Here is a 20,278-nt window from a genome sequence, read left to right as displayed (position 1 = left end):
TGGGGCCAATATGGTCTGTCCTCCCTTTTTTACTGTTTACATACTTAAAGAATTTCTTGGGATTTTTTTTGCTCTCCTCCGCTATGTGTCTTTCATGTTCTATCTTAGCTGTCCTAATTGCACCTTTACATATCCTGTTGCATTCTTTATAAAATCTGAATGCTGAGGATGATCCCTCAACCTTGTATTTTTTGAAGGCCTTCTCTTTTGCTTTTATATGCATTTTTACATTGGAGTTAAGCCATCCAGGACTTTTGTTCGCTCTTTTAAATTTATTACCCAATGGGATACATTGGCTAATGCCCTTATTTAATATGCTCTTAAAGCAAACCCATCTCTCCTCCGTATTCTTTGTTTCTAATATTTTATCCCAGTTTATGCCTTTTAGCAAGGTTTGTAGTTTAGGGAAGTTGGCTCTTTTGAAATTCAGTGTCTTTGTATTCCCTTTATGTTTCCTATTTGTGTGATTTATACTGAAACTAATTGACCTGTGATCACTGTTACCTAAATTGCCCCGCATTTCCACATCCATGATCAGGTCTGTATTGTTGGTAATCAGTAGATCCAGTAATGTTTTATTTCTAGTTGGTGCGTCTACCATCTGACCCATAAATTGTCCTGCAAGACATTAAGGAACTGGCGAGCCTTAAATGAATGCGCGGTTCCCTCCGCACAATCTCTGTCCAATGTCTGGATAATTAAAATCCCCCATTATGATAACACTTCCCATCCTTGCTGCTACTCCAATTTGTGATAGGAGATCCGTCTCCACTTCCTCCCTCAGGTTTGGGGGCCTATAGCATACTCCCAGTATTATTTTCCCCTTAGCTTTATCCCTTTGGAGCTCTACCCATAAGGATTCCACCTCCTCTCTAGCTCCCTCAGTGATGTCATCTCTCACATTCACTTGTACATTATTCTTGATATATAGGCATACCCCTCCCCCTTTTTTACCCTCTCTATCCTTGCGGTATAGGGTATACCCTTGAATGTTTGCCAGCCAATCATGAGAGCTGTTGAACCAGGTCTCTGAAATTCCCACAAAATCCAAATCCTCCTCGTACAACAGTATCTCTAGTTCACCCATCTTGTCCGCCATGCTCCTGGCATTGGTGAACATGCCACATAGTTTAGACCGGTCGCATATTGTCTTCGTATTGGGTGTTTCGAGATTGCAACTAGGACTTGCTACTATACTCACCTTGTGTTTTTGTGCTTTGGTTAACCTACCACTAATGCCCCCAATACTACCCTCTGGAATATCTTCCGCGCTGGCTATCTCTGCCTCTGGACCCTCCCCCCCATCGCCTAGTTTAAAAACCCCTCTAACTTTTTTGGCCATCTTCCTTCCCAGCAGATCTGCACCCTCCTCATTTAGGTGCAGTCCGTCCCTTCTATAGTACCGGTTATCAACTGAGAAGTCGGCCCAGTCCTCCAGGAACCCAAACCCCTCCTTACTACACCAGCTCTTCAGCCACTTGTTTACTTCCCTAATCTCCCTCTTCCTTTCTGGTGTGGCTCGATGTATCGGTAGTATTCCTGAGAATACTACCTTGGAGGTCCTTTTCCTCAATTTAGCTCCTAAGTCCCTAAAATCGTTCTTTAGGACACTCCATCTGCCTCTGACTTTGTCATTGGTGCCAACGTGCACCATGACAGCCGGGTCTTCCCCAGCCCCTCCCAGTAATCTGTCCACAAGATCCGTGATGTGCCGAACCCGAGCGCCCGGTAGACAACATACTGTTCGGTGCTTCAGGTCTTGGTTACAGATTGCCCTCTCTGTCCTTCTAAGAATTGAGTCCCCTACCACCAGAATCTGTCTTTCCTTTCCCTTTGCTGCCCCCCCACTCTCACTGGAGGAGTTCTTCCCCCGGCAGCTAGGAGAGTCCCTCAGCTCCAGCAGTGCTGGTCCCTGACTGGTTTCACCAATGTCACTCAAAGTAGCGTACTTATTGGGATGCTCCAGTCCTGGATCGGCCTCCCTGGCACTTCCCCCTCTACCCCTCCTGACTGTCACCCATCTACTCTTTGCTAGTGCCAGCACCTCTTTGTCTCCACCCACCTCTGTGCTGGCCCCTGCCGGCACCTGCCGTGTACGTTCCTGGCTCTCCTTTAGTATGGAGGGACTTCTCAGTGCTGACAGTTGCTTCCCCAGATTCAGAACCTGGGCTTCCAGGGAAACAATGTGCATACATTTTGCACAGCAGTATTCGCCCTCGATCTGATGATCAAGGAACGCATACATGCGGCAAGATGTACAAAGAGTCGCCTCTCCACACCCGCCGGGCATCGTACCTATTAAATTTAGTGAGGATTGGGGATTTTACCCTGTCCAAATTACCTAACAGCTAGCTTCCTGGCACTAATACTCAAGACAAAACACAGGTACACAACAAGACAATACACAGGTACACAGGTACACAAGACAATACACAGGTACTCACAGACCTACGTGCAATCGCAGAACAGTCGCAGACCTATGTACACTCGCAATACTCAAGTATACAATACACAATACACAAGTACTAACGATCCACACACACTACTCAGACAACACTCATGTACTCACACTACACAGGTACTATGACCCCTGTTATAATCTCCTGTTTTAAACTCTGGTTTTAACTCAACCACTTAGAAAAGTTCCACTTGGTTTAAGTTCCAGCAATCTCCCAATGAGCAGGCTCAGGATGAGTCCTACACACAGTTATATAGACTGCAGGCACCTGTGAGCAATCACCCCTCCCCCTACTTAATAGCCTGAAGGAACCAAAGAAGAAAAAAAAAAAAAAGCTATTTAAAAAGTGACAGAAAAAGCTAATTGAAAAGCTAAAAGGAAAAGCCCCAAAAATGCTACCCAGCAAACAAAAAGTAAAACTTGTTCACTCTCCCTCTGGTTTTAACTCACCACTTAGAAAAGTTCCACTTGGTTTAAGTTCCAGCAATCTCCCAATGAGCATGTCTTCTACTGACACCAACAATGAATCCCCATGTCTTCTACTGACACCAACAATGAATCCCCATGTCTTCTACTGACACCAACAATGAATCCCCATGTCTTCTACTGACACCAACAATGAATCCCCATGTCTTCTACTGACACCAACAATTAATCCCCATGTCTTCTACTGACACCAACAATGAATCCCCATGTCTACTGACACCAACAATGAATCCCCATGTCTACTGACACCAACAATGAATCCCCATGTCTACTGACACCAACAATGAATCCCCATGTCTACTGACACCAACAACAGGGCATCTGATATGCAGATCGGACATACTGATGTTGATATCAGCAAAGCATAGTTACCCAAACAACCAATCCGATTTCAGTTGTGCTGGGTCAGATCCATGAACTCACCTGAGCTATGGTTTACAGAATATCTCATTTCCAAATAAAGAGGGCAAATCACCTGGCATTATTTCTCATTGAAAATGGGCCAATTCCAATGTGATGGTGGAAGAGCAAATTGCTATGAAACTGAAGTGACAGGTTACAGGGGCCAAAATATTTTCACACTTTACAAATACTATTTATTTACTGGCAACAATTTCAGAAAGATTTACAATAATAATTTACAGGATTAATAAATGACAGACTGACATTTCCATCTTCATTTCATTCCCAATCCTTTAGTCAGCAGCGGAGAAGCTGCTCACATGTTAAAGGTCTATAAATGATTTTTAAAAAGGATGCCTGGCTGAAATTCATTTACAGGAGAACAACTTTTACTACACGTATCCTTTAGGCCTCATGTACACTGCTGCTGGTAAACAGACGTTTTTGGGGGCAGCTGAAAAAATGCCCAACTGCTCCTGAACTCTCCTCTGTTATGTTATCAGTACATGTACCCAGGGTCGTTTATAGTCAGTTGAGTTTAGAAGAGAAAGAATATGGTGCCACATAGAGATTTCCGGTGACCAGTCATGTCTTTGACCGTTGGAGGCCCGAGTACAACGTTATGACGTCATGTCCGGGCCACGGATGTCAACAAAGCCAAGATCTCGGCTAGAAAGCATCAGATATGTAAAATATTTTTTGATCTGATGCTTTCCAGCCTGGAGAGAGGTCTCCATGAAGTGGACCTGTCACACACCATTCCTATTACAAGGGATATTTACATTCCTTGTAATAGCAATATAAGTGATAAAAATAAATAAAAATTTAAAGCGCCCCCGTCCTTGTGTGCTCGCGCACAGAAGCGAACGCACACGCAAGTCCCACCCACATATGTAAACGCTGTTCAATCCACACGTGAGGTATCACGACCTGCATTCGAGAAAAAGCAACAATTCTAGTACTAGACGACCTCTGTACTTCTAAACTGGTAACCTTTAAAAAAAATTTAAAGCATCACCTATGGAGATAGTTTGGCGCCATTCCACGAGTGTGCGCGATTTTATCTATTTAGTCAGCGTAATATCTTTCACATTATACAAAAAAAATTGTGCTAACGTTACTGTTTTGTTATTTTTTAAATTCATCAAACAGTTTTTTTCCCCAAAAAAATGCTTTTGAAAAATTGTTGTTACAAAAAAAGTTTCATCGACCGCCATTTTATTCCCTAGTGTGTCTGCCAAAAAACATATATAATGCGTGGAGGTTCTGAGTAATTTTCTAGCAAAAATAATGATGATTTTTACATGTAGGAGAGGAGTGCCAGAATAGGCCTGGTATGGAAGTGATTAATGGAGATACATGTTTTATTACTTGCAATGCAAAAAAACGCAAATGCGGGTAAACGCGGCACAACTGATGATTTTAAACTTCGGTCACTACCGGTCAAGTTGAATAGTTCAAGAGGTTTTAAAACATCCCATGTGCATGAAGCCTTAACTGACCTTCACACTTCCACTAACCGTTCCCAAATGTTAGGCACCCCATACAGAATGCCGCGTACACACGAGCGGACTTTCCGGCAGAACAGGTCAGACGGAACAAATCCGTCAGACATTCCGATCGTGTGTGGGCTTCATCAGACCTTTTCTGTTGAAAAATCTGACGTGCTTTAGAAATAGAACATGTTTCAAATCTTTCCGACGGACTCGATTCCTATAGAAAAAAAAAGTTTGTCTGTATGCTAGTCCAACGGACTGAAAACAACGCAAGGGCAGCTATTGGCTACTAGCTATTGAACTTCCTTTTCTAGTCTGGTCGTACGCCATCACACTCAAAACGATCGGACTTTGGTGGGATCGTGTGTAGGCAAGTATGTTTCCTCAGAACTCAGTTGAAAAGTCCTTCAGAGTTCAGTCCGACAAGAAGTCCGCTTGTGTGTACGCGGCATTAGGCATTTTTTCAAGTGGGTTGAATAAAAAGGGTTGAATAAAAGAATGCCTCAATTCACCCATCCAACAAGGATGGGGGAATCCCTCCCGCTTTGCTATTGTATTCTGACAGCGGGGAGACGCTGTCAAAAAACAATCAGTGTGGCCAGCTATAGCTGGTGGCAATGACTGTCCGGGAAAAACCCAACAGGCTGGTTGTACATATAGACAGATCGACTTGTTTACAAACAGCCTGTCCATACATGGATCAAAATTCAGCAGGTCCCTGCTGAACTGGCTGAATTTCTGTCCATGTATGGCCAGTCTTATTCTAGCCACATACATGTCTATCAGATTGTAAAATCTGTATACCATCTGGTTTAGATCTACCAAAACTATATAGCAAAAGTACTTCCTAAACAATTCATTCCCTCCATATCCATTCAAGTAGGCTCTCATACCACTTGAATTCTACCAAAAATGATAAAGATTGCCCAGTATGTATGGCCAGCTTTATACTCAACGGTTCACTCTGACAGATCTTTGCAATAGTAGGGGTACAACTTCCCAGTAGGCCACACAATACAATGGTCCATTCATTCCCATAGTGAGATAGTCTATTTTTAGAAGGTGTTATAGATGGCTTCTTCAAAAGAAATCTAAAGAGATTTTCACTGCTTGTGCTGAAGTAGTTCCCCAGTTGGGAGACTTTGTAGCAGTAGTTGTGTGGATCCTGGCAGGCCCTACAGTGATGATCTTGTAGGAGTGAGTAGAGGGTAGTAGTAGACTTTGGGGAGGGTGTTGGAGGAGTCAGTTAAAAGATAATGGTACTAAACAAAAAAAGTGATCCTTAAAAGAAGTATGGGATTTTTTTCCCCAATAATACCCTCCTAAGTGAATGCAGCATCTATCCCCCACCAGACTGAGAACAGAGCGATCAAACACCACTGATGGTTCGGCTCTCGGTGTTCCCTGAGCAGAGAGCTGGTGACGATTAGTCACCAGCTCTCTGATCTGCCCCCCCGCACTCACTGGGGGCGGCCGGCTCAGCGGCTTGCTGAGAGGCCGAGCCAGGTGCAGGCAGATCCCCACCATATGGTCGCGATCTTTCCTGAGCCTGGACCAGCTCTGTGATGTCAGTCCACTGTCTGCAGCAAACCGGTCACAGTGTGATCCACAGAAGTACAGCCTTTAGTTGTACTTCTCCTTTAATGCTAAATCTGTTTTTTTTAGGGTTGGACTTTATAAGAAATCCATCATACAAGAAAAATGGAGGCTGCTAATGCTGACCTCATTAAACATGTTGTTTACCTGACAAACAGTCCGACTTATTCAGTTACTGACCTGGAAGTCCTAATCTGCTTACTTGTTCCAGGTCAGGTTTAAAGTGGAACAGTGACCCTGCGGTTCGTTTTCTGACAACTGTCAGATCCTGGGAATAGATCTATAATGCCAAGTCAGCTAATGCTGAGATTGAGATCCCTTCAGATCTTGGCTTTCACATTCGCTGACCCCATATGGCTGAAATCATCATTGGGCTGCCCAAAGCCTGCAAAGACAGGTATAACCTGCAGTGAAGAAATCATTGGCAGAATAAAAATAAATAACAACCTCTATATACTTGGGCAGCACAGTGGTGTAGTGGATAGCACTTTCGCCTAGCAGTAAGAAGGGTCGCTGGTTCGAATCCCAACCACTCCATCAACACTACCTGCCTGGAGTTTGCATGTTCTCCCCGTGCCTGCGTGGGTTTCCTCTGGGTACTCCGGTTTCCTCCCAGACTCCAAAGACATGCTGGTAGGCTAATTGGATCCTGTCTAAATTGTCCCTAGTGTGTATGAATGTGAGTTAGGGACCTTAGATTGTAAGCTCCTTGAGGGTAGGGACTGATGTGAATGTACAATGTATATGTAAAGCGCTGCGTAAATTGACGGCGCTATATAAGTAGCTGAAATAAATAAAATAAATAATACTTCTATCAGAAAACTTGTGGCTTTTCCAGTCTGGTAACAGATCCCTCCTTAGGGGGCAAGTATTCCTGGAAAACAAGCTCAGATCGCTCCGGGGTGCTGTGTAATCTGCCCCTTTCTTCTTATTGACCAGTGAGGCTTCCCATCACATTCCATAGCCAATAAGTAGATGAGGACCCCGAGAGATGTGCCTGTACTTAGGTAAGAGTACAAATAACTCTGCATGCCATCACTATTATGTTACCAGCCATATATTCACTCTGACATGTAGCATTTACAATAGTCCTCCATGGCCTGATATCTATACAGCAGGCAGCTCATGATAAACTAATGGCACTGGTACAACCACACTGCCTGATGCACCAACTCTCAGAGATAACAAACACCCCATTTATCTAGTGCTACATTTCATTTCAGCTCAATTGACATTTTGAACACCACAGGAAAAAATGACCAAACAGAAGACAAGTGTACAACATTCCACAAGTAAAATGAGCCCAGCCTACCAGGTGGAAAAATACACATCCACCGCTTCCTCTTCCTGCAGGACTCCTACTTTCTAATACACAAATCACTGCTGATAAACACCACGAATGAAAAACACAAGGATAGAACGTTTAGTTTGGTTGTGAAAAATCAGCAACCTGAGGCCTTCATTCCCACGGCTGGATAGATTTATGTCCTGATTGCTGTGTTTACATGTGAACAGTGTAAATGGACCCTAATGGCCGTCGCTACTGCTCAGAGCTGACATGTACATATCAACAGTGTGCAGCTAATTACACACTATTGGTGTTTATATGTCCGCCCCTGAGTCATTCATTCCCGCAATGGTGAATTGTGTGCAAAATGACCTCAGATGATACTGAATCCCCAACTTCATTCTGTTCATGTCCTGCTGCCATACAAATGAATCATTCAGGGCCGACATATAGACATCAGCAGCAGTGATGGCGCCACTGGCTACACTTTGTTGACATATACGTGTTCACCCTGAGCAGTGACAGCCAATATGATCCATGTATGGCATATGCATGGAAACGCACAACAGTGTACAGCATATGATATGGCCCTGAATTCAGCTTTGTTTTATGTGCAGCGCAACAGTGTGGATAAAAAATAAATAAAAAACATAACATCCAATAGTCAATAAAAAGTCCATATGAAACGCAAATGTGCTTAATAATGTTCATTCTGTGAATCTCTCTCTTATATGTGATCAACTTGGCATAAAAACAAAAAAGTGTTCCACCACAGTGCACCTATTCACTCATTTTTATGCAGAGTGGAATTAAAAAAAAAATTATTTATATATTATAATATATATATATATATATATATATATATATATATATATATATATATATATATATATATATATATATATATATATATATATATATATATTTGAACATTATTAAGCACGTTTGGTTTACATTTTACATTGACTTCATTTGTTGATGTACTTTTTATTGGATATTTTGTTGTTTTAGTTATTCACACTGTTGCACTGCACTTTGATATTCCATAATTTTGAGGTGTGGGAACACAACAGCTGCTAGCGGCAACACACACACACATTATATATATGTTTTGGTAAGCGTGGATGTTTCTTTGGGTTTTAGTTCTATTTTATTATGCCGCTGAATGCAGAGCGACAGGAGCAGCTGTGTGAATGGGCCCACTGACTTCTATACTGATATGTACAAAACTGTATTGGTATCCCTAAAAAGGGCCACTGCCTGATGATAGGCAAAGACACAGTCACTGTACATGCACAGCAGAGGATTATGACCAGAGTTCTCCCTTACTAATGCAGAGACTGTCAGCCCACACAGAGCATAGCTCAAGCACTAGGACACAAAGAGCAGTCTAGGGGGTGACTTTTTGTGTCTGTTTTAGGTAACTTGGATGGGGGTGCTGGGCAGTATGGGATACTCCAGAACTGCCAACAGAAACAAGAGGAAACACTTTCTATGCTGCAAACTTCAGGAACAGTTTCGCTCAGCTCAGAGTAAAATCTTCCCATGAGAGACTAGTAGATTCCAGAGGTATGTACTGCTCAAGAGGGGATCTACCTGACCCAGCTTTAAAAGGATAGTTCTCCCATATGAAACTAGGAGGAGACGAATGAAGGCCCCTCATGAAAGGAACTACTCAGCTCAAATTAACGTAAAGTCTTTCCACTTTATTAAAACGGGACTGGTTGGTCAGTATATATCTGTCAAAGCAAAGGAACTATAGAGTCCAGCAATTCCATTAGTACAGTGTCAGCAGGATCTTGCAGTAAAATGGTACACACAAGGCCAGGAGAGCAGCTATGCCAATTTGGCTTTCTCTAGGTGCCTTCCAGTGAAAGAAACTATGCAGACTGAATCCTTAGTCGAAGTCTCAGGATGTCCGATACCCTCTCAGATGTAGGCCCCCTGGCTCTGCCACAGCCAGGACCTCAATGAACAGCAACTTGAAACAGCAGAATGGCTGGGGGTAGGCGCCCCTCACCTAAACAGGTGGCATCGCTTGAACAAGACAACACTGTGATACAGCTCAGACTATTTGTGTGCTCCTCAGCCTCCTTCTGGGCGCACCTTCCCATAAATATTCATGCTGCTCATTTGCCTTCCTACACCCCTATATTTCCAGAACTTTCTGGAAGGCAGGGGAAAGCAATTAAACTTGCAGTCTGCGAGACCCAGAACAACAACAAAAACAACCACTGCTAAAATGACTACAGAGGAGACTAAGTTTAGCAACCTAACTAGGAGGGTGCTACAAAATGCACTGTACACATCTGCATGCAGCATTTTTGATGGCTATGTGAATGAGCCCTAAGAGGTGTAAAGGCAAAACCCAAAAACCATGAACACTTAATCAATAAGAATAAAGTCAGAGGATATTGTCCAAACCAATTAGCTGGTGAGAAGCTGTGTGATGTTATACGCCAATACCTCAGCCTGGGGCTACATGGGGGATCCGTTCTCTGCACTACTCAGATTCACAGCATCAATCCAGCTCTCAGGCCAAGGCCTCATTCACATCGGATCTACTAAATCGGCATTTGTTTGCCTTTAACGCTTTTTCACCTGCCCCGGCATCCCCCTGGCAAAGTTCTGAACACCAGGTTGTGAGAAAGATCAGCTGCTCACATGACCACTGACTGGCAGTCTCATCGGGAGCTGATCTCTCCATCTACAAATCATGTTTTTCACAGCTCAACCTCTATGCTGGGAGCACATAGCGAGCGTGTTCTCAGTACATATACATTGGCTGCCCAGCAACAGATATGTCTGACCTGTGTTTGTTAAAGCCCACCATTTTGCTGATGCACGTATGTGTTAGGTGGTTGTAAAGGGGTTAAAAAGGAGATTTCTACACAGTGCGGATTATTTACTAAAGGCAAATCCACTTTGCACTGAAAGTGCACTTGGAAGTAAAGTCGCTGTAGATCCGAGGGGGACATGCAAGGAACATAAAATAACAGCATTTTAGCTTGCACATTATTGGATAATAAAATCAGCAGAGCTTCCCCTCATTTCAGATCTACCCCTCAGATTTACAGCAACTGCACTTCCAAGTGCACTTTCAGTGCAATTTCAAGTGCACTTTGTAAAATGGATTTGCCTTTCGTAAATAACCACCATTGTGTACTTATAATGCATGTCATGACTTTTCATGGGCACCATTCACACTGTGCATTTAGGGAAGGTCAGCATTAAGCCCTCGTTCACACTAAACACGGCTTTGAAATTGTGCAAGTTCATCTGAACCCCACAATTTCAAAGCTGCATTTCAGTCCAACTTTGAGGGCAACTTGAAAGACATAAGTGCAGATTCATGCACAAACCTCTATTGAAATCGCCCCCGAAGTTGCCAAAAGTAGTGCAGGAAATCAGTGCTGCAAAGTTGGCATCGCACCAGTTGCCAGGAATAGGCTCCTATTTGACCTGTCAAACCGCAGGTCAAATTGTGCTGATGTGAACGGGGGCTTAGCATTCTGTGCGCTCAGGACCTGATTATACACTCAAAACCTGCTTTAAAGCCATTACATCCAAACGAAGAGAAAACTGATCTGTGAAGGATAAAAAAAAGGTTTCTACTTCTCAGATCACTTCTCCTACAAAAGTTAAGCAAGGGGTGCCAATGCGAATGAGGCCCTCAGCTCCCTTTATTTTGCCCTCACGGTGTAAAAAATAAATGAGTTTTAAAAAGTACTGCCCACTCACCCCACGATCTAGCACTGCCCTCATCTTCCTCTGTCCTGCCCCATTGTTCCATTCTAACTTCCAGTGAGCCCGAAAAGCCACAGACACACCCCCTGGGGGTCCGTCATCATACAGCCTGGGATCACAGTACAATGTTGCATAGAATGACACCAATGTCACTGCAGTGCTAAGGACCGCCCACCACTGGAGAAGGAGGAGGAGCACAAGCTTATCAGGTGGTGTGCCGAGGAGACAAGGATTTTAGGTACAGACATGGAGAATATTAAAGTCGTTGCAAAGCCTCAAGGTTTTTCACCTTAAAGAAGAACTGCAGTCTACTCACATAATTTGTGAAAAAAATATCACTGCCATTCCGTAGCTTCCCTCCAACCACTTTTGCATTATATTTTATATATACTGTGATTCTGTACTTGCCAAATATGCTGCAAAAATCTCTCTCAACTGAGTCTGGCTGTAGCCATTTTAACTTTGGGCAGCTGAAGCTGCTGCCTGTTCACTTCCTGGATTTACACAGACACACACCTCCAGCTCTCATTGAGAGAGAGAGCTGTGCATGATGTCATAAGCCTAGACTTTATTTTAATAAGCAAGAAAGTGTAAGTGGGCTGTATGAGGTATTTACTGGAAGAAAAAAATGTTTTACTATCCAAAGTTAAAACAAGGGCAGAAGATTTAATAGATGGAAAGTTGAAAAAAAAAATTACCGAAGGTCCACTTTAATGCATTAAGGTGAAAAACCTTCTGTGATGCAGCTCCCTCCAGAACCCCCCTGTTTCTTACCTGAGCTCGATCCAGCGACATGCATGAGCGCAGAGGTTCCAGCCTCTGTCATTGTCCTTTGGACAGATTGATGGCAGCAGTATCTATTGGCTCCCACTGCTGTCAATCAAATGCAGTGATGCGGGGAGCGAGGCCGAGTCCTCCTGTCTGTGTCAATGGATGCAGCATCGGGACTCGGGGAGCAAGCCCACACAGGTGCCCCCAGGGAAAGTGGCTTCCTGTGGGGGCTCCTAATGAAGAGGAGGGGCCTGGAGTGCCGTCAGGGCACCCCAGAAGAAGAATCGTGGCTGCTCTGTGCAAAAACAATTGCACAGAGCAGGTAAGTATAGGCATGTGTATTTTTTATGTAAAAATTTCAATCCATGCATGGCCGGCTTTATCCTCCCAAAATTATTATACAGGATTTATATATAGTGCCAACAGTTTGTGCAGCACTTTACAACACAAAGGCAGACGATACAGTCACAATACAGGAGGAATCAGAGGGCCCTGCTCATTACAGCCTACAATCTAAAAGGGAGGGTCAAGTAATACAAGAGGTAATAACTGAGGGGGTGAGCTGATAGAGAACATATCCACTACTTATTTGGCCTGTAATACATCTTTTATGAAATTCTCTTACTTGGCCTCTTCATTGTAGCATTCTCTGTGAGCCCCCAAACCTCTCCTTTTCTCCCTCACTTCTGTTTGTTTGGAACGAGCAGTGCAGGTTAGTATTGTTATGTGCACTGCTCTGTGCACGCTACACATTCTATAGTGGGGGAACAAGCCAGAGAGGGTGGCTACATTCCTACATACAGAGGGACCATGGAGAACGAATGTAACCTCCAACAAGAAGTCAGATCACAGCAGTGAAATAACAAGGATTTGAAGATTTGGAGGAGAATGAGAGCAATAGAAGATACTTTAGGCCCCTTTCACATAGGTGTCTTCTGTTCAGCCATGTTTTTGCTAAGAAAAAACTGTTTCAGTTTACATCTATCTTCCGTTTCGTTCTGTTAACATTTGTTTTTCACCCATTTACATTCGATTTTCGTCTGCTTTATAAATGGAACAAAAATGCAGACTTGATCTGTTTAAAAAAACAGACCTTAATGGTTGTCAACCTCAGATATCAAATATGAACAGTGTGTACTTGTCTTAATTAAAAGCACTAAATCTCATTTCGGTTTGCTGCTTAGTTTCTCTGCTATCAGCACGAGTCACTTCTAACAGGTTTTCCTGACACCAAGAGGAAAAAGGTGACAAAGGAGAGACCTACAGCAGAATGACAGCCTCAGCTCTGTTCCTGTGTGAAGGGGGGTGTCCTCTTCCTCCAATCAGCTCTGCACCCCTTTTTTCTGAATGTTCAGACAAGCTTTATAAATTCAGCAGTTTGGACAGATATAGAGAAGAGTGTACTGCAGATACAGAAACAACTTATGTAGAAGGATTTGTTTCCTCTCTGTATATCACCTGAGGATAGTCCCTTCACTGGGTATATGTAAGGGTTTACAACCATTTTAAAGTGGTTGTAAATAGGGTGGGTTTGACTTAAAGTGGAATTCCACCCACTTATACAACTCTTCAGCATCCCTCACTAAACTGTGCACTGTAAACAAATTGGATATTTTTAAATTTTTTTTCTCAGCACCTACTGTATATCTGCTGTATTCATTTTTCACTTCCTCCTCCCTGGCCGCGGCCCATCGCATCATTTCCTGTTTGCAATGCCTTCTGGGAAGGGGTGAAAACTTCCCCTGAAACTGCCATTGCTATGGAAACCTGACCTGAAACCTATTACACTGCTTGTACTGCACTGAGCATGTGCGAGATCTGCAAGGATGAGATCCAAGAAGAAATACAATCTGGCTTCAGATGCCCACACTTAAGATGACCACGGCCTGCTGTAAGTTTATAAAATAACAAACTACTGCTATAAACTAACAAAACAGACCTTAGCTTACAGACTAACTTTACTAGAATACATTAAGCTTGTGTATTATAGGGGTATTTTTATTTTAAAAGTATAATTTCGGCCGGAACACCACTTTAAATCAAGTCGATTTAAATCACTAGTAAAAAGGCTTGTTTAAATCAAAATTTTTAAAGAGCAACTGTCATCTCTGTCCCGCAGCCGCTCCTCCTCTGACCCGCTGTTGACTCACCGACAGTCCCATTCACTTTAATGGGACGGCTGGTGATGCAGCAGTGACACAAGGTGAGGGATGTGGTGGTAGCAGATGAGTGAATGCCCGCTAACGGGCGCTGACATGATGGATCTGAAATGACAGGTGCTCTTTAAATGTAAGGATTTATTCTTGCTGGTAGTTAGAATCTTTAATATTTGCAAACAAAATGAAGGTTTCCTATTTAGAATAGTAAGCTGTCAGGTTAGTAAAAAGACGATATCAGAACTGATTTTAGGTTAATCACACATAGTTGGAGAACTACTCAAATTATTTTTTGAATTAACACAATAGCATTGCCAGTGCATGTTATCTCAGCTTGCATTCATTGCATGAGTTTACCAACAATATGGCAGAATATACAGACTCATGCTACATAACGAAGCTCCATTCTTTGCTGAATAAACTAAATTATTAATGTATCTTAAATATAAAACTAAAATTAGATTTTTACTCTAAAAGCATTTTATTAAAATAAAATTTGATAAAAATCAAACAAAATCCAAATTAAAATTTTTAAAAAATCCGATAAGAAAAAATAAATAAATCGTTTTTTATCCACCCTGGTTTGTAAACCTCAGACATGAAGTATGAACAGAGCATATCTCTCTATAGTGTGTACTTGTCTCAATCCATAGCACTAAGTATCATTTCTGTCTGCTGCCTTGTTCCTCTGCTATCAGGGTGAGTCTTTTCTGACAAATTTTCCTGACACCAAGAAAAAAAAAGGTGACAATGGTGGGCCCTACAGCACATTGGCAGCCTCAGCTCTGTCCCTGTGAGCAGGGAGCTTTGAGAGCTCTATTCACTAAGCGCTTCAGAGTCTAACTTCAGCTCTCTGTCCCTTTTTTTCTGCCCTCTCAGACAAGCTTTATAAATTCTGGACTTTGATCGGACGTGAAGAAGAGATGGTTGCAGATAAATAGGTACAACTCATGTAGGAGGAATGGTTTCAGATTGTAAGCTCCATGAGCAGGTCCCTCCTATTCTTTCTGAATTGAACGGCTGCTTTCACACTGGGCACCGTTAGCAGTAAATCGCCGCTAGTTTTAGCAACTTTTTTTTTTTTTTTTTAGCAGGGCGCTTTTAACCCCCGCTAGTGGGCGAGGAGTGAAAAAACACCCATGTTGCGCCGTTTCCGAAGCGCTTTACAGGTGCTGCCCATTAATTTCAATGGCAGGGGCGGTGTATACAGCGTTCCCGCACCTCCCCAAAGATTCTACTTGCAGGACTTTTTTTTCCCGTCCCGCAAGCACTCCGCCCCATTGTGAAAGCACTCGAGCGTTCACTCTGGGGAAGTTTGAGAGGCAGTTTACAGGCACTACAAAACAACTGAAAACTGCCTCAGTGTGAAAGGGGTGCAATTGTACCCTCCTCCTTTTTTTGTAAAGTGTTGCATAAACTGTTGGCACTATGTAAATCCTGTATAATAATAATCATCATCATCTCTGTAGGCCAGTCACTACATTCAGTATATGTAAGGGTTTACAACCACTTTAACAGAAACTGCTGTTTGCCCAAAGGAATGCACGGCTGTCCACTTTTCATTGAAATGGAACGCCCGGGTGAACGGAGCCTTAGGCCCCTTTCACACTGGGGCGGGGTCGGCAGTAAAGCGCCGCTATTGTTAGTGGCGCTTCACCATCGATATTCGCCCGCTAGAGGGGCAGTTTCCCCCCCCCCCCGCTAGTGGCCGAGAAAGGGTTAAAAACCACCGCAAAACGCCTCTGCAGAGTAGAGCCGCGGTGTCCCATTGATTTCAATGGGCAGGAGCGGTAAAGGAGCAGCATACACACCGCTCCTTCACCGATCCAAAGATGCTGCTAGCAGGACTTTTTTTGCTGTCCTGCTAGCGCACCACACCAGTGTGAAAGCCCTCAGGGCTTTCACACTGGACACAAAGCAGCGGCACTTTCGGGTCGGATTGCAGGCGCTATTTTTAGCGCAATATCGCCTGCAAACCGCCCCAGTGTGAAAGGGGTCTTACCGGAACTAAACCCCTTAGTTTAAAAAAGTTTCAAAAAACAGTTACTTTCTTGGCACATGCTGGGATTGCTAACTGTCACATTTGCTTGTGTGCTCAACCAAACTGTCATTCCATCCAATGGCAGGTGTTATAACTAATCACATGTGCAGCACCATGGCAGTTGCAGATTAGAGACAGGTTAGAGAGGAAGATTGTCTTCCTTTGGCTGTAAAGGATAGGAGGGTTTAGTTCCTATAAGAACACACACTTGGATAGAACTTTCTTTCCCACTATCACTGTGTGTTCTCCATTCTCTCCTTGCCCTGACATTGATCCCTGTGTGCTGCGAACCTTGTGACTGCCAACAAGTGTCTCCTTGTGTCAGCGGTGACACCGCTGTCATCCGCGTCCCCGCTCCTCACCGCTCTGTCATCCGCGTCCCCGCTCCTCACCGCTCTGTCATCCGCGTCCCCGCTCTGTCATCCCTGTCCCCGCTCCTCACCGCTCTGTCATCCTTGTCTTCACTCCTCGGCGCTCTGTCATCCCTGTCCCCGCTCCTCACCGCTCTGTCATCCCTGTCTTCGCTCCTCACTGCTCTGTCATCCCTGTCTTCGCTCCTCGACGCTCTGTCATCCCTGTCCCCGCTCCTCACCGCTCTGTCATCCCTGTCTTCGCTCCTCGACGCTCTGTCATCCCTGTCTTCGCTCCTCGACGCTCTGTCATCCCTGTCCCCGCTCCTCACCGCTCTGTCATCCCTGTCCCCGGACCTCACCGCTCTGTCATCCCTGTCCCCGCTCCTCACCGCTCTGTCATCCCTGTCCCCGCTCCTCACCGCTCTGTCATCCCTGTCCCCGCTCCTCACCGCTCTGTCATCCCTGTCCCCGCTCCTCACCGCTCTGTCATCCCTGTCCCCGCTCCTCACCGCTCTGTCATCCCTGTCCACGCTCTGTCATCCCTGTCCCCGCTCTGTCATCCCTGTCCCCGCTCTGTCATCCCTGTCCCCGCTCTGTCATCCCTGTCCCCGCTCTGTCATCCCTGTCCCCGGACCTCACCGCTCTGTCATCCCTGTCCCCGGACCTCACCGCTCTGTCATCCCTGTCCCCGCTCCTCACCGCTCTGTCATCCCTGTCCCCGCTCCTCACCGCTCTGTCATCCCTGTCCCCGCTCCCTCATCCCTGTCCCCGCTCCTCACCGCTCTGTCATCCCTGTCCCCGCTCCTCACCGCTCTGTCATCCTTGTCTTCGCTCCTCACCGCTCTGTCATCCTTGTCTTCGCTCCTCGGCGCTCTGTCATCCCTGTCCCCGCTCTGTCATCCCTGTCCCCGCTCCTCACCGCTCTGTCATCCTTGTCTTCGCTCCTCGACGCTCTGTCATCCCTGTCCCCGCTCCTCACCGCTCTGTCATCCTTGTCTTCGCTCCTCGGCGCTCTGTCATCCCTGTCCCCGCTCTGTCATCCCTGTCCCCGCTCCTCACCGCTCTGTCATCCTTGTCTTCGCTCCTCGACGCTCTGTCATCCCTGTCCCCGCTCCTCACCGCTCTGTCATCCTTGTCTTCGCTCCTCGACGCTCTGTCATCCCTGTCCCCGCTCCTCACCGCTCTGTCATCCCTGTCCCCGCTCTGTCATCCCTGTCCCCGCTCCTCACCGCTCTGTCATCCCTGTCCCCGCTCTGTCATCCCTGTCCCCGGACCTCACCGCTCTGTCATCCCTGTCCCCGGACCTCACCGCTCTGTCATCCCTGTCCCCGGACCTCACCGCTCTGTCATCCCTGTCCCCGGACCTCACCGCTCTGTCATCCCTGTCCCCGGACCTCACCGCTCTGTCATCCCTGTCCCCGGACCTCACCGCTCTGTCATCCCTGTCCCCGGACCTCACCGCTCTGTCATCCCTGTCCCCGCTCCTCACCGCTCTGTCATCCCTGTCCCCGCTCCTCACCGCTCTGTCATCCCTGTCCCCGGACCTCACCGCTCTGTCATCCCTGTCCCCGGACCTCACCGCTCTGTCATCCCTGTCCCCGGACCTCACCGCTCTGTCAACCCTGTCCCCGGACCTCACCGCTCTGTCATCCCTGTCCCCGGACCTCACCACACACAGGGGGACTAGACAGAAAATGAGAAACCTCAGATGGAAGCTGCCATGCCTCCCTGCAGTTTAGGAAGATGTGTGACTTGCAGTGATCTACACTGGGGTCATTATTTGGGCTGCAGTGCAGCTTCCAGCACAGGCTTGTCATACAGGGATGTGAACCATGGTGATGTGAGGAGGGGGCACCCAGCTGGCATCCTTTGTGCTGGGCCGGGAGCTGTCAGTGATGAGGGGAGCAGAGAGAGTGACATGACACCCGGAGAGGGGACACACAGGGGGGGAAGGGGGGCACAGACAGCAGCCTCACCTCCATGGTGGACACAGTACTGGCGAAGAGATCCTCGCCGTCTTCCAGCTCCTCGAATTCCGAATGTCTCCCATCTCCCAGTGGAGGAGGCTCCCTCTCTGCTGCCATCTTCGCTTCCCACTGTCACCGCCGCCCCGCCCACTGCCTTCCTGCTTCACACTTGTCACGTGCCGCCGCCTGACTTCCCGGTGTACCCGCCCACCAGCACCAGGAAGTGACAGCGGCCAATCAAATCATAGGACTCCGGCTGAGGGTGGCCATCTTTGTTGTGGTCAATTGGAACAGTTCATTTTTTCCCCTCTGTATTCCCTATGTATTTCAGCTTAGCAGTCCTGAGCTGGTAGCAGCATGAGTTTAAGGCTGTATTCACACTTCAGCGTTTTGAATCTCTGCCCGCGGTTTGACAGAGCTGATATGTGAATGACAAAATGCGGAACTCGCATTTGAGATGCCATTCATTTGAATGACACTTCAAATCGCGGTGCGGGTCTACCGCGATTGTCACGCGATAAAATGTACTGCAATCGCTGCAAACCCACATCTCGAAGTAGCTCCTGAACTATTTTTTGAGTGATATGCGTCCCGCGATGCAGGTTGCCATGATTGCAGCACGTTTTATCACGCGACAATCGCATTAGACCCGCACCGCGATTTGAGGTGTCATTCAGGCTGCATTCACACCTGAGCACATACCTCCCAAATTTTTGAAAAGGGAATGAGGGACACCTATCAGCAAAAGTATGCAGGCATAGGACACACCCCTTGCCACGCCCCCTTAAAGGAGAATTGTACAAAAAAAACAAGATTTGTTAAACCCACAAATGCTTTTTTTACCACTAATATTACTTTATATTGGCTTTTGGAATTTATAAATGCAGCAATTTAGAAATCAGATGAAATATTTAGTGCTGGAAAACACTTTTTGATAGATAAAAAGTGCATTTTATATACAACTATACAGATCAGACCAAAATGAGGGACAAATGAGGAGGAACGAGGGACATTGCTCCAAATCAGGGACAGTCCCTCAAAATCAGGGACAGTTGGGAACTATGCCTGAGCGTATCGTTTTCAGGCGTTTTTTCCTCACTTTTTTAGGGGGCGTTTTTTGCAGAGTTTTTGTACAGGTCGAAAGGTCACCAATGTAAAAAGCAGAAAAATGCTTGTAATCTGCCCAAAAAGAAGCTCATGTACTTTTTTGAGCTTCAGGCGTTTTGCTTCAGGCGACAGAACGCTCAGATGGGAAGAGGGGCCATTTAAATTAATGAGATTTTACTTGTTGGCCGTTTTGGAACTTTTGAGATGAGGGTTTTACGAGCTGAAAACGCTCAGGTGTGAATGGGCCCTCAAATGAATGGCATCTCAAATGCGAGTTCTGCGCTTTGCCATTCACACATCAGTGCTGTCAAATCATGGGCAGATCTGCCTGCAATTTTAAACACTGTGGTGTGAATGCAGCCTTGGTCACCCTAGGCTGTTCTGATTGGGACAACAAACACCTCTCCTCT

At 45.5% G+C, this 20,278-nt stretch overlaps 1 protein-coding gene across 2 annotated transcripts in view; it reads right to left on the bottom strand.

Annotated features, from left to right (window-relative positions):
- Nucleotides 1–18,947, bottom strand: part of SNX2 (sorting nexin 2) — a 100,463-nt gene extending 81,516 nt beyond the window's left edge. The window contains exon 1 of one of the 2 annotated variants that reach the window (XM_073624691.1): nt 18,771–18,947. In XM_073624691.1, the coding sequence (XP_073480792.1) occupies nt 18,771–18,878 (108 nt within the window). In that variant the 5' untranslated portion in view covers nt 18,879–18,947. The remainder of the gene's footprint in view (nt 1–18,770) is intronic. The other variant, XM_073624693.1, reaches the window with a different exon arrangement.
- Nucleotides 18,948–20,278: the final 1,331 nt, after the last annotated feature.

Source organism: Aquarana catesbeiana, linkage group LG01, assembly GCF_042186555.1.
Source record: "Aquarana catesbeiana isolate 2022-GZ linkage group LG01, ASM4218655v1, whole genome shotgun sequence".
In the NCBI taxonomy this organism is placed as follows: domain Eukaryota; kingdom Metazoa; phylum Chordata; class Amphibia; order Anura; family Ranidae; genus Aquarana; species Aquarana catesbeiana.
This window is presented reverse-complemented; position numbering and strand designations above follow the sequence as displayed.